Source organism: Gymnoscopelus braueri, assembly GCF_963280865.1.
Source record: "Gymnoscopelus braueri genome assembly, chromosome: 7".
NCBI classification, from domain to species: domain Eukaryota; kingdom Metazoa; phylum Chordata; class Actinopteri; order Myctophiformes; family Myctophidae; genus Gymnoscopelus; species Gymnoscopelus braueri.
The window spans coordinates 37,497,453-37,511,994 of record NC_137608.1 but is presented as its reverse complement, the minus strand read 5'-3'; the positions used below and the strand labels follow the sequence as shown (position 1 = coordinate 37,511,994).

Below are 14,542 nucleotides of genomic sequence, written 5' to 3'. Positions count from 1 at the left end.
CAACAGAACACAACAGACTGGCCATAAAACACACAATTCAGTATGTTTTGTTGACTACAGTATAGAATGCTTTTTAGGGAGACAATATCAATATCCATAATTATTATAGAGAACCTATGCCAATTCTATGTATAATAAGTATAAATATATGTAACTCTGAGATTGAGACATTTTAGTATGTTGTATTCTGTAGAAAATATATTCATATTTAGGTATACTTAGGTATCAAAATGTAAGAGCTTATGTGTAGTGCAAGCTTTCGGCCCAGCCCCAAGGGATATAACATCTGGTATCATCAGTACACTCCTTTTGGACATGTTTTTGTTCATATATCACTTTTAAAAATATACCACTATGAAAACCTGATCCGTTAGCCTCAGTGGGAGGATTGTCACTGCACAGCTTTCTTTCTATTACTCAAGACATAATTAGTCAGCAAATGAAACGTTGATTCTGACATCCAGCAGAGGGCAGTCTAAATTCATATAAACCTGAACAAGAATCCTATGTGGGCAGAAAATACATTGAAAACTGCCACTATTACCTAGGTACAAGAAAGCCAAGTAAGTAAAACGTTTCTGATATTTGTTCAGTTAAATGTATTAGATGGGGGAGATCTGTATCAGTGCTGATGTGAGTACATGAACAAAACAATTATATTCAAAAGTCTCTTTCTAGCTTTTTAATCTCTCTTTTATCCTCAGACATTCTGTACATCTAATCTTGTGTATTCACACACACACACACACACACACACACACACACACACACACACACACACACACACACACACACACACACACACACACACACACACACACACACACACACACACACACACACACACACACACACACACACACACACACACACACACACATTCACTACTGCCATGTGTCACACACAAACACCCCACCTCTACACACGCGTTCACGCATGCATACAAGAACATACAAGTGCATACATAAACACATGCAAACAGTTACTTCAAGAAAACAAAAGAGCATAAGGATCTCCACAGAGTAAATGCATAATACTGTAGCTGTATGGAGGAAATTGACTATCTTGGATTCCATTTCGTGCTATAGTCAATATGCATAGAAAAGTCACAAATACAACAATAAAGCTTTCATAACAGATCCAAAATTAACATCACATGCCAATTTCAGACATAGCTTTTAAAATTTTATGTGAAATGTAAAAATAAATGCGCTTAGTTTTTTGAAAATGACAATCAAATTACCTGTCTTATTATTATTTATTGTTTTACCATTTCACAGCAAACCCCGACTATGCTACAGAGGCAAGAGTATCAGACTTGGACACTGGATGCCTTCATGATCCTTCATACCTCAAGTTATGATTATGTGTAAGAGACCATTAGAACAAAGCCAAGTCGGCATTTACAGATGATCATGTGGAAATATGGGTCACACTGTAGTCTCACTCTTCCACAAGCCACTTTTCATGCCAATAGAGCTCTGGGAATGGTCTGTGCCGCTTGTGTCCTGCTCCAGCTCTATCACTAAGTTTTTCAGCGTGCCATTGGGGGCGGCAGCAGCAGCCCCTGGCACAGTGGCAGTGACACTGTTGAGAGGGTACGAGCACCGCTTAGCGTCTCGCTCTACGGCCGCTGCCAGTTTCAAATTGTCTCTGCTGGCACATCGTCTCTGGGCGCCGTGCATGGCCACCCTGCTGGCCATTGAGGGTGGCAGGGGAAAGGGCTTACGGCTCCCACTGCTGCCCCCGTCACTTCCCTCTGATGGGCTAGTAGCCGCCGCCTCACCAATTCGCCTACCATTAGTTAGAGGGCTGGCCTGGCTCTCTGAGAGGCTGTGATGGACGCTGCCATTCTCACTTGTGGCCTGTTTGTTAGTGGTGTGTGAAGAGTTGACGTGCTCTACGCCTGTGGGTCCTAATGCTCCCAAGCTGCCCCCTCCTCCAGCAGCCCTCAGGGCTTTGAGACGATAGTGACCTCTGCTCTCGCCCCGATGATAATACTGGCTACTCCCTTGCTTAGTTCTGCTACTCACCTTCCTTCTCTGGGGGTGCACTGGGGCGACAGAGTTTATGGTGGGCAGATGGTTGTTTGTTGGCTTGTTGAGGTCGTTACTGTTGCCCGTGTTGGCGCTCATAGGGGCACGGGAGGTGTTGTTGGGATTATCCTGCGCCACCTGCAGGAGGTTGGTGAGCTTGCAGGGCCCGGGGCCCACGCTGCTGACCCCGCTGGGTGTGGATGAGGACCTGGCTGATGAGGAGTTGTGGGAGTCACCTGGAGGGTGGCAGCTTATGAACAGCTGGGATCCCTGCTCAGAAGTTTGCACTCCGCTCCCAGTGGTGCAGGTGTGCGTGTAGGTAGAAATGGGCTGGGAGCGGCGGTAGCCCCGGCAGCACCCGAGCCACGAGGCCTGCACGTCCAGACGTCGGAAGCAGTGGTGCACGACCAAGAACACCCCCAGTGCCGTGGCTGCCACTCCATAGAGACAACTGAACAACAGACCAGTGTGCCCAGTTAGCCACATGGCCAAGGCGCCGCAGCACCACAAAGCCAGGAACAGGAAGTGGGTGGCCACCAGCACCATGAACTGTAGCCTCAGGGAGTACTGGTCCTCTGGTGGCATGACTGGGTTTATAGTGCCCACCGCTGAGTCTGTGGACAGGAGACTGGTGCTTCCTGCCAGCGCGGGCTGGCTCTCAGGCGCAGGGACGGACAGGGAGGGCCCTGTGCATTCTTTGTCCACTCGGTGCTTCAGGCGAAACACAGTGCACAGGAAGTAGATCCAGGTCACCAACACCACCAGGCCTGCAGGGACAAAGAAAGCCCCCAGACTGGGGCGCCACACCAGCCAGCAGCTGTAAGAGGCAGTAAAGAAGTCAGAGGGGTCAGTGCAAAACAAGGAATCTCTGTGTACGCGACACATCACAAAACAATATTCAGTTCGGCACCAAACAAAATGGCACAAAGTCAGGGGTCAAAGGGCTCAAGGGTAAAAAGAGAAGCACTCACTAAGGGCTGTTGTCTCCATAGTTATTGATATTGACAGCTGCAGTGATCCCACATATGATAAGAGGAACTCCACCAGCAATCAAATAGAACCTAGAGAAATAGAGAATAAAGAAAAACATTTAGGCCAAAACCGGAAATCCCAGCTGTGAATTTGTGAGTGGCTCACTCACAAATGAAAAGCGTGCAATGTCATTTCTTGTTTATACTGCAGGATGCCGAAAGGTTTCTGGCAGCTATTATTGTTTTGGAAGTGTCCCTGTCCGTGTTCGTTTCCTCTTTGTGTTTCTACCTCCCTGTGGCCGTCTTTAACCATAACAAGGCTCTCTGTTCTTTCTCTTTCTGAGCTGATGGACTGTTACGAGGGCCAGTCGGTCTGAGTGAGTGAGTGAGTGTGATTTTCATTGGAGGGGGGGGGGGAGTTCAGCTCCAATGGAGGCCTGACCCCATGTGGCTGAGTAGGCGACAGGGTGTTGGCTGGAAGACCAATGAGGTCAGCAGTACAGTGTATGAACACAGATCCAGGAACATGGGGGCAGGGAGACAGAAGAAAAAGGAGACAGAGTTAAGGGAGACAGTGCGCCCCCTCTTATACCCTGCTCAGATTTACGACAGACCCCTCAACCTCCGTTATGTTGGCCTCATACATTCCTCGCCACCCCTGCACTGAGAACTCGGTGTGCATTGCTGCGTTTAGCTTCTTTGTGCCTTACAGCATTGCTCTACTGTTAATTCCCTCCAAGGTTTCCTGCAAACAGAGGCGCTTTGGTTGCTCTACACAATGATGGTCTTTGATGGGCTGCACTTTGGGTGGCCGTGCACACAAAAAACTCCCTCATCTGTCAAACATAATCCTTACTGACAGCAAAATGACAACCCCCCGATGGTTTGACCGAAGGTGAGTTGTGGCTCGCCATGATGACATCACTGACCTGAGCATAGGTCGCTGAGTAGGTGGAGCGGGAGACTCTCCCTCTGGTAATCGTGGCATTCTCCACACGGCCTCTTTGTAGATGACCCTGCCGCTAACTCCAATCCACAGCAGGGTGGACAGGGAGGAATAGTGGAGAACGATGCCCACCTGGCACAGATTACAAACGTGGGATCAGACATCCAACCCCACACACAAACAGTAGCATGAAACATGATGGGACAGACAAGTGAGAGAGTCTTACTGCCTGGCACACTACTGGGTAGCTGGTCAAGCTAATGCCTCCTGCATAGATGGCTGTTGTCATGGCAATGTGGAAGCAGGTGTTGAGTAATGTGTGCCAGCTTTTTCTTGATATGTGTATGGAGCTGCATGGGTTGAGGGGAAAACGCTTTACAAAAACAACAACAATGGTGGGGTATAGATCTGCACCACTCATGGACAAATGAGCACACACACACACACGCGCACACGCACACGCACACGCACACGCACACGCACACGCACACGCACACGCACACGCACACGCACGCGCACACGCAAAGTACCTGTGGTGCAGTATGTGTGTGATGATAATTGTAAACAGGCACAAGAGGAGCACTGCAGTACAGGCGTAGACCACAGGGTGGAGAACCCTCACTGAGACAGGGAGAGAGTTTGGAAAGTCTGGCACCTCCTGACACACAAGAAAGATTAAAGCAACAAACAAAAGTTTGAGTTGGTCGAGTTCTCATTGAGCATACACAAATTATGAAATGATGATAACATGATAAATGAACAGACACTATGGTTGTCATACATGCAGCACTGCGTAGTTGCTAAGTTGGGAGCAGCGCAAGGTGGAGGTGCTGCTATCAGTATAGACCAGCTGACAGCCCTCTTGACTCCAGCTGCCCTGCCTCTCCAGTGCCCCGAGGCTCCACTGGGCAGCCACTGGATCAGTGCCAGGAGACAAGTGGCGCAGAGACACCCAGATGGGCTCCGAATGATTCCACATGCTGCATCCATCTGCCACAGAGAGGAGGGGAAATTACCCATATTAAATTCTATAAAACCATGCTAATTATTCTGCATCTGACTGAATTAGACATTAGGCCTATATCTGACCTTTATTTATACAGGGAAAGTTGGTACTGCTTTGATGTTCTTTTAAAATCATGCCCTGCCTCACATTTATACTGTAGAGTTGTGTATTCACATCTGGGAGTTGCACAATGACGATAGCATGCCTTTCTCAAAGGCATACTACAGAGCTTGCTACGGAAAGAGAGAGCATTTCTCATTCACTTAACCTATTTTTCTCCTGACATTCCAGGGATTATAATGACCTTCTGACCCTAAACTTCCATGTCTCCTCATCTGTATCGGCTATCACCAGGGTATAATCAATTATTGGGCATAAATGTCACAGTGAACATTGTAGTGCGTTCATGCATCCAGAGTGAGAGGTTTCCATGGATTCTGTAAAGACAGGAGTGACAAGCTTTCCTCACCCAGGCCTACAAAGATGACAGGGGTGTTGACGCTACGTCTCCGAGAGTGTTCCCCACCCATGCTTGAGTTCCCAGTCAATGGGAAGAAGCGGCCTGTCCGGAATGCAACAAACTGGAGCTTACAATCTGCAGGAGCATCAGGTGGGAAGAGAGAGGCTGGGAGAGTCACAGAGGCCAGGGCTATAGAGTTCTGGAGGAAGAGAGAACCACGGGATTGATTATATCACCACTCATAATTCTATGTGGTAAAACACCAGTTCCCTTTCATGGATTCTAATGCCGGTACAGCATGTTGCTATCACTATAATAATGTACACAACCACACTGTAAAGTACATTTCAAGTTATACAAAAATGGAGGGGGAAGATATACATATATACATATATACATATATATATATATATATATATATATATATATATATATATATATATATATATATATATATATATATTAGGGGTGTCACGATACGCCTAATCCACAATCGATTTTAAGGTCATGATTCGATTTTCGATATTTAAAATATAGTTTTTTTTACAGAGCACTGACGGTTATATCATTATTCATTGTTAGGCTATTGAGTCTTGATTTGTAATGAAAAAAACTTGTTTCTTTTATTAACTTCTTTTAGTAAACTTTATTTGAATAATAACATGATAATCTAGAATAGTAAATGTTTAACATATTAACAATATAAAGTTTGGGTTTTATGTCCTAACAACTGTCATTGACATTTTCAGATTCTTCTTTAAACATTCTTTGAAAGGTTAAGATTTTTAAGTGGCAATGACTGCCTTCCAAAGTTGTGGGCCCTGGGTAGGCAACCCGGCCTGGCGTAGAGCTGTGCTCTGAGGAGCAGACTTTTCTAGTCAAGGCAAACAATTATGGCTCAGCCCTTCAGTTACTCTTGCCTTCACGTTCTCATACATCGCAGGCAACAAACGCGGTTCTAGAACGCTGATTAAATGTTTAAATCCAGTGTTCTATATATACACACACACACAGACGACACACACACACGCACGCACGCACGCACGCACACACACACACACACACACACACACACACACACACACACACACACACACACACACACACACACACACACACACACACACACACACACACACACACACACACACACACACACACACACACACACACACACACACGAACGATGTACAAAAAAGAATTTCACCCACTTTTTTACCTTGTAAACCTGTGATGTGACAATAAAACTGATTCTGATTCTGATTCTGACACACACACACACACACACACACACACACACACACACACACACACACACACACACACACACACACTGTGTTAGGATGCTCTGGGCAGACACAGAGGCCCGCAGGTATATCATTTATATTTGGATAGGCCAAAATATCGGAGAAATATCCATTTCATAATATGGTCAGCTGATGTCAAGGACGTAACCTCACACTCATGGATGTGGAACAGCTACAATAAGATGGATGTTCTCTGCTCACCTTCAAGGGGAAGTTGTTCAGGGAGGTGTTATGTGTTCCTATGGTGCAGCGGAAGTGTAGCTGCTGCTCAGGGGACGACTCCATCCCTTCCAGAGTTGAGCTGCCCATCAGGGCTTCACGACGCTGGTAAGCTGTGCAGCTAATACCTTTGAAGTGTGCTGGTCGAACCATATAGGCCTCTATCACAATGTTTTTGGACACCTGTGGATATCAGTTTGATCAAAGCTAAATAAAACAGTTCAATATTGTGACTTTTCAAAGATGATTTGTATTATGGCATTTGGAATCTATTGGACACACCAGGGAAGAGAGAGGAAACAAGAGACTGCAATATTCTGCCTCATTTGTGTTTGCTATTTTGACCATGCATTATATGTATATTTGACATTGTGTCCTGTTATCTGACTTTGTTTCCTTTGTTCTGTCTATTTTCTCTTTTCGTATTTTTTAAACTGCAAAACGTTGGGAGTACGATTTTTTTTTACTAAACTTGTGACAATAAAATGTAAGGGGGTGACATGCAACAAACATTGATTTCAAGCAGTAACTTTGTGACTACTGTAATGTATGTGCATGTCCATAAGGTGTGGCTGAGGGTTGATTGATTCTACCATGGGGAGGTCCTGAGCATGGCTGTGGAGCTGAGGCCAAGCAAGTGTTTCCAGAGAGTAGACTATGGAGCTGCAGGCTCTCTTCTCCCTCTGGGCATGGGCCAGAATCTGGTCATCCACCTGCATAAGGTTGCTGCCCATCTCTACAAGCACCTGCGACAGCTGGAATAGACAAACACATACTGATATACACAAGAGATATTAAAACAAACTTAAATTGGTTTCTATTCCTAATCAACTTTGAGAGCTGTAAATAATAAGTAGCAAATCAATTCTGTATCGTTTCAAGAGCCGAATCATGCTTTATATTTTATTTGCTTATTTTATGTGTATCTAATCGACCTTTAGGACCTACTACAAGCATCTCAGTCTAGAATTTATTTAGCTGTAGAAAGTTTTGGGACATCCAGTGGTTGATGCCTTGATGTCATTAATACAGTTGACAAGCTCATTGAAAAACACACACACACACACACACACACACACACACACACACACACACACACACACACACACACACACACACACACACACACACACACACACACACACACACACACACACACACACACACACACACACACTGTAAATATAAATACATGTATACGTATTTAAAGTCACACCTCTCGAAGCTGCTTGACATATTCCATGAATCTCTCCATCATCTGGGCTACATACAGCACATCCACCGAGTCAGTGAAGCCTGCTGCCTCTAGGGTGTATGAGCGCACCTGATGCGCCACAGTGACTGCATTAGATGCATTAATGGGCCTCTGAAATACACAAGCAAAGATTTGAGGAAGCAATATGCAAGATCCACCCAGTCATGCAACCCAATTTAAACTGTGCAGTAATAATTCAAACTAAGAAATAACGTAATAGAATAAGCAGAAGTAGTAGATTTACAGCGTGTCACATGCTCAACACTATTCACACAGTGTGTGTGTGTGTGTGTGTGTGTGTGTGTGTGTGTGTGTGTGTGTGTGTGTGTGTGTGTGTGTGTGTGTGTGCGTGCGTGTGCGTGTGTGTGCGTTAAACTTTGACAAAAATAATGGCAATACTGGAGGAAAATAATGTACAGTACACTTGCAGTACTTATTTAAAAAAATAAAGCTACTTTCTGACAGTACTGCAAGTGTTGCTGAAATTTGTTTATCATGCACCTTAACCAGACCAGAACCCCAACTTCAACCTTTAACAGTATAATACTGACCAGAATGAAAGTGTGCAGGACACGGGTGATGCCGTTGGTATAGTGACAGTTGGTGTAGTCACCTTCCTGCCATTTTCCTGAACGGTCACAGTAACGTGAAGCCTTCTTCTGCTCCATACCTCCATCCACAGACAGGGAGGGGTAACGCAGCTGCAGGCAGTACTGGTGGGACACAATGCCTGCCAGGGTCCTTGGCCACCTGGGAATTAACAGCAGGGTTTAATATAGTGTGATTGGTGTCTTTGGGAGCATAATAATAGTTACTGTAACTCAGTAGTTCTCAAAGTGGGGTCCAGGGACCCCCAGGGGTCATACGTTGACAATCTATAAGCTCACAACACGTCACGATTTGAGTCACATCGCGAAGCATTGTGAGCTTGTAGATCTGCTTTTTTTTTTTTATCTTGAAAACATTTGAAACCTTTTGAGCATTTTTTGGGGAAACACTTTAATGACAAAAATCTTGTATGGGGGTCCCTGGCACAAAAAAAAATCAGATGGGGGGTCCGCAGCTTTACATTTATTTTAATTCAGGGGTCCTTGACATGAAAAGGTTTGAGAACCACTGCTGTAACTTACCTGAACTCTCCCCGGTTGTTGACAACTTTGTCCTCTGGACAGAAGGAGGCGCTGTTCTCCAGTACCACTATTTCAACACTGCGAGAAGTATTACCCCGCCCAGTAGTCACCACACACTCCCACTCTCCGCTGGCCTCCACATGCACATTGAATAGGATGAGCTCACTGCCAGTAAAGGAGATAGACAGGCCATTATTTATACATTGTGACCACATAATCTTTCAAGCATCTGAATGAATTAAACTGTCCGTCTTCAAAGCATATCAGTTTGCTCAATGTGCAATGCTTTGTAAATTAATATTGACTGAAAAATATTTGAGTGTTGAGTAGAATGGAAAGCAATGGATTGAATGAATCACATCATCACCATCTGAACACAATGCAGGTCAAAGAGTGAAAACTGAACTTTTTAGTGACTAAGCAAGTCTCTAATAACTTTGGCTAACCTGGTGATGAAGGTGCAGTCATGCACTACACTTTTCTCCAACTGGATTCCCATCTCTGGGTTAGATGTCACCAGCTGACCATTGTGACGCCAGTGCAAAGTGGTGATTCTGTCCACCAAGGCAGCGGTGCAGTGGAAGGGCAGCCGGTCGCCTTTGAACACCACCTGACGCTGCGATGGCAGCAGGGACAGGGTGTGCAACTCCAGAGGACCATCTGAGGAACGGACGCAGGAAGGAGCAGATGAGGGCACTGCTCCATCGTTCCGGCAAATCTATGCTATACGCTCTCATTATTTAACCTTGGCTAAATGTTTCCACGGAAGCTATTATGAATGAATTATGTAGGAACTATTGGATGCAGACAACACCAATTCATGAGGGCAAACCACAGGATTAGCCAACAACACAGCACGCTGATGCTTTTGGAAAGATGGAAGATTCATTGCAGCCTTATTTTGGTTTACTAGTGCTTTAAAAACGGGGAACATCTTGAGATGATGTCGCTGTGAGTACACAGTCTCTGTCATTCATAACCCAAGTTTCCTGAGTGTCGGAAATAAAGAGCGGTGAACCACCTCATTCATATGCATTGAGCTTTCTACTAGCCAGCAGCAGGCTCCTACCACAGCTCAGCTGGCTCTCCTTCAGTCCACGCAGGGGCTTTCCACGCAGGCTCCTTGGATAGGCACAGAGGGTCTCATCCCCTAACCGGGCAGAGCTTGTGCGAAAGAACCCCGGCACCCAGCGCAAGCCACAGTCACATGACAGGAAGTCTGAGTTGAAGTTCCTGGTGAGAGAAGGGAGGATGGTGATTTATCATGCTAGATAACAAGGGGGATGTATACTTTCACTCTGATGGCAAAACGAGTTCTTTGGACAAGACACATTACTACCTATCTGAAATATAGTGACTGTATCCATTATAGGCTCAGCATATCACATATGGCTAAATAATGTCCACTGCTTAAAGGCCCAACACTCAACTGTTATATATTGCAAACTGTTGAAACATAGTCATCCCGCCACTTTTGTTTACATAGGGATTTATTGGACTGAAGATTTGTTTTCACTCTAAAATGTATGGGGTTTTGATGAAGGGGCTGATGTGACAGATAAACATGATATTCATATTTAGGCTGTATAAAGGTTACTTACATTTGTAATGTTTAATAAACACTACAGGCTTTCTACATGAGATTTGTTAGTAGTATTTTTGCTCGTGGTTAGAAAATGCAATACCGTGTTAAAAAACTATTTGAGCACACTGAATGTCCAGTACTCACACTTGCTTGAGGGAAGGCAGCTCCTGGAACACACCTGGATCCAAAGTAGATATAATGTTGCCAGAGAGAATCCTAGCAAACGGGAATAGACCAACAATTCAACTGGGTACTTACCCCACAATGCAAACAGTGTAGTGTTTTTTTAGTCAGTGTGTATATCTTTCCTATCTGTCTCTTACAGTTTGGTGAGATTTGTCAGTCCCTGGAACATGTCTGGAGTCAAGCAGCCAATGCGGTTGTTGGACAGATCACTAAAAGGCGTGAAAAGACGAGGAGAAGGGCACAGATTTGGTGGTTATTTTTAAACTATTGTCATGATGACTGGCTTCAATCAATCATTCACATATTTGTGATATCTTGACACTTTAGATTATCGTGTTTTTCTTGTGTGCCTGTTTTTTCTAGATAATGTGTCTAAATATCTAACACATCAACATGATCTCATTAGGAAACATACAATGGATACTAATTTAGTAGTAAGTAAGTTATGTCTCACCATAGATAACTAGTTACGTACATACTGTATGTTACGTATTCAAACAATGTAATTCACAAAATCTTCTCATTTGTTATTCATTTTATAAGAGCAGGCTTACTGTCACGTATACAAGCACCATAAACTAGATTAAATCAGGAAATGTTGTCATTTGTTATTCATTTTATAACTACAAATCAACAATTAATCATAAGATTGTATCCTTGTTTTGTTTTTTATATCAAAATATCAAAGGACATAGTCTCGTGATTAAAAGTTGAGTGTTAGTTATAAAATGAATACCAGATGATAACATTTCATGATTTATATTGTTAGTATACGTAATATATGTCATGTGCAAATAGTAACTGTTATGTATGACCTTATGTGGATTAAAGGTTTGGTCTGCATATAATCACACATTTTACAATACCTGTTCATAGTACATACCATATCCCTAACCAAATACTATACTATAAATATCACAAAATAAACAAGACTATAGCCCCCTGTCAGTGTCCTTTATCACTAGTTGATGAGGAACCTCTGTAAAAGCTTATCAGCAGCGGAGTAAAAGCAAGGCCCCTGTTCTGTTCTCTTTGACTATGAGTGTGATGTATCGCCACAGCCAGAGAGGGATGTGCTCTGCTGCCTGTCTGACACTATCCAGCAGAGAACTGTGCAAAGCATGTGTTTATCTCGCCCCCTGTTTGTTTTGAGAAGCCCCAGACCTTGCAGGGAAAACACAAGCAGAGGGAGGAGGGGTGGGTGGGTGGGTGGGTGAGGGGATACGGGGGTGTCACGCGGCAGAGAAGCGAAGCAGGACGAGCACCCGGCCATTCCGTGACCAGACCACTGTCCGAGAACACAATGAGCGAGCAGCGAGTGGTTGCAAACTGCTGCCCTGTCACATCCAATGACACGAGAGAAACCTCGCCGTGGCCCTGAGGTTTGCTTGGCGACGTTGCAGGGCACCAGAGATGTCATCCCAGGACCCCACAAAAGATCAACATGAGACTAGGACAAAACAGTCGAGTGAATATACGAGCCAAACCTTTATGGTTACGCTAACACAAGGAGCTGGATATAATGCATGACATCTGCCATGAGTTGTCATAACAGTATGGGCTTTAGAACAATGTGAGGGGATACGTGGGCGCTGCTTCTTTCAACAACTACTGTGTGATTCTTAATGTGGCAAGCACCACAGCCAGTGTTGTCGTTCAAAAACTGCACAAACTTCTTCATACCAAACAAATGCATTCAAAATTCTCATGCCTGTGTTTATGATTTCTATTTATACATCTGCTGCTATGAGTTTAGATTTTATACAATGGGTAGTTTCAGCCAAGCAATCTGGTCGGTCAGATGCATTCCAAACATACTGTTAATTCCCTTAAAGCAGGGCTTGCTTGGCTGCCCCTCAAATCTACGGCATCACTGTTGCACGCATGGTCACAGCAAAGAATGCACTCTCAGGTATTGTTTAAAGTGAATTAAGTTAGCGTCTACTTACAGTTTCCTAAGCTCAGGCAGGCCATGGAATGCTCCAGGCATGACTGTGCTGATTAGGTTGTGCTTGAGGTCCCTGTGGAGGGAGAAAACATCATGTCAATGAAATAACAACTTCCCAATACATGGATCCATGACATAGGCACATCTTAATCCATTAAGACCGGGAACGCATCTGTGTCATTTTTGGGCGGTGCAACCGCCCCTATATGTGAGGTTTGGACATCGACATTCGCTGCACTGTGATTGGCCACCAGTGTACCCCCCTACACCCCTAACCCCTACACATTCAATGCAAATCACTGGCCACCATTGTACCCCCCTAACCCTGCACCGTGATTGGCCACTATTGTACACCCCTAACCCCTACACATTCAATGCTAGCTGTAATATGATTGGCTGACTTTATTGGCTGACTCTATTCAGGACTGTGATTGGCTAGTGAAACACATGACACATGTGCATAGCCCTATAAATAGGACCATGCACTTAAAAAAACACATTTATGTTTTTTGGGCGGTGTAAACGCCCCTATAAGTGAGGTTGGGACACCTCATTAGTATTAGTTTCCTGCATTGTGATTGGCCCACCTGGCCCACTTTCCTGTACTGTGATTGGCCGACTCTATTGGCTGACTCTATTCAGCACTGTGATTGGCTAGCGAGACACATGATGACATTAATAACCTATAAATAAGATTATGGACTTCCAAAAATCAATCTTTTTTGGAAGTGAGCTTCCATCACTATGAGGCCCATAGGACAGGAACCTATCTCCTGTTTCAGTCATCACTATGATGACCACTGTGATGACCACACCGCCCACTTCACACTGGGTGTGATTTTTTTTAAGTGAATCATCCATTGTGGACCAACCATAGTTTATTTATTGTTTATTGTTAATAAATAGCACCACCCACTTCAGAAATATTACTTTTCTTTAAGTGAACTTCCATCACTGTGATGACCACTGTGATGACCACTTTGACCACACCGCCCACTTCACACTGGGTGTGATTTTTTTATTTCTTTGGCTATTCAAAAATAGCAAATATACGCGCTCATAGAGCTTGAAGACCTGCTATTGTTTGAAAAATCATGGAAAATGTGTGCAAATCTTTGAGTAATATATAATATATGTTTTAAAGCAAACATTTTTAGGTATGTATTTGGCCTGTATGTATATCTCAAAATGTTTTGTTCCAGGGACCCCCCCCCCCCCCCCAGAAGCAAAGATTGTTTTATTTGAGTTACAAATGTTCACTTAAAAAATATAGATATTCAAAAATCTTCAAAAATTTTCAAGATTTTTCTAAAATAGCAGATTACAATGACACAGATGCGTTCCTGAATGGGTTAACACTGGGACTTCAAGAGGCCCCTTTAAGTGAAAATGACGGGGAGTGGATACATATGCCCCGAACATGGCTCCACCAGTGGGACCCAGCGGGATATTTTTCTGCCTACAGATAAGAAATCTTACCCCATCAGCCACCT

The 14,542-nt window shown here is 44.2% G+C and overlaps 1 protein-coding gene across 2 annotated transcripts in view; it reads right to left on the bottom strand.

Moving 5' to 3' along the window:
• Positions 1-828: 828 nt before the first annotated feature.
• adgra2 (adhesion G protein-coupled receptor A2) overlaps positions 829-14,542 on the bottom strand; it is a 44,224-nt gene continuing 30,510 nt past the window's right edge. For both annotated transcript variants that reach the window (XM_080432332.1, XM_080432333.1), the window contains 17 exons: positions 13,051-13,122; positions 11,239-11,310; positions 11,060-11,131; positions 10,400-10,563; positions 9,777-9,990; positions 9,331-9,495; positions 8,752-8,950; positions 8,162-8,311; positions 7,539-7,700; positions 6,928-7,128; positions 5,429-5,618; positions 4,735-4,943; positions 4,484-4,611; positions 4,180-4,303; positions 3,937-4,085; positions 3,008-3,097; positions 829-2,853 (listed from right to left, as the gene is read on the bottom strand). In XM_080432332.1, coding sequence (XP_080288458.1) covers positions 1,431-2,853; positions 3,008-3,097; positions 3,937-4,085; positions 4,180-4,303; positions 4,484-4,611; positions 4,735-4,943; positions 5,429-5,618; positions 6,928-7,128; positions 7,539-7,700; positions 8,162-8,311; positions 8,752-8,950; positions 9,331-9,495; positions 9,777-9,990; positions 10,400-10,563; positions 11,060-11,131; positions 11,239-11,310; positions 13,051-13,122 — 3,784 coding nt within the window. In that variant the 3' untranslated portion in view covers positions 829-1,430. The remainder of the gene's footprint in view (positions 2,854-3,007; positions 3,098-3,936; positions 4,086-4,179; positions 4,304-4,483; positions 4,612-4,734; positions 4,944-5,428; positions 5,619-6,927; positions 7,129-7,538; positions 7,701-8,161; positions 8,312-8,751; positions 8,951-9,330; positions 9,496-9,776; positions 9,991-10,399; positions 10,564-11,059; positions 11,132-11,238; positions 11,311-13,050; positions 13,123-14,542) is intronic.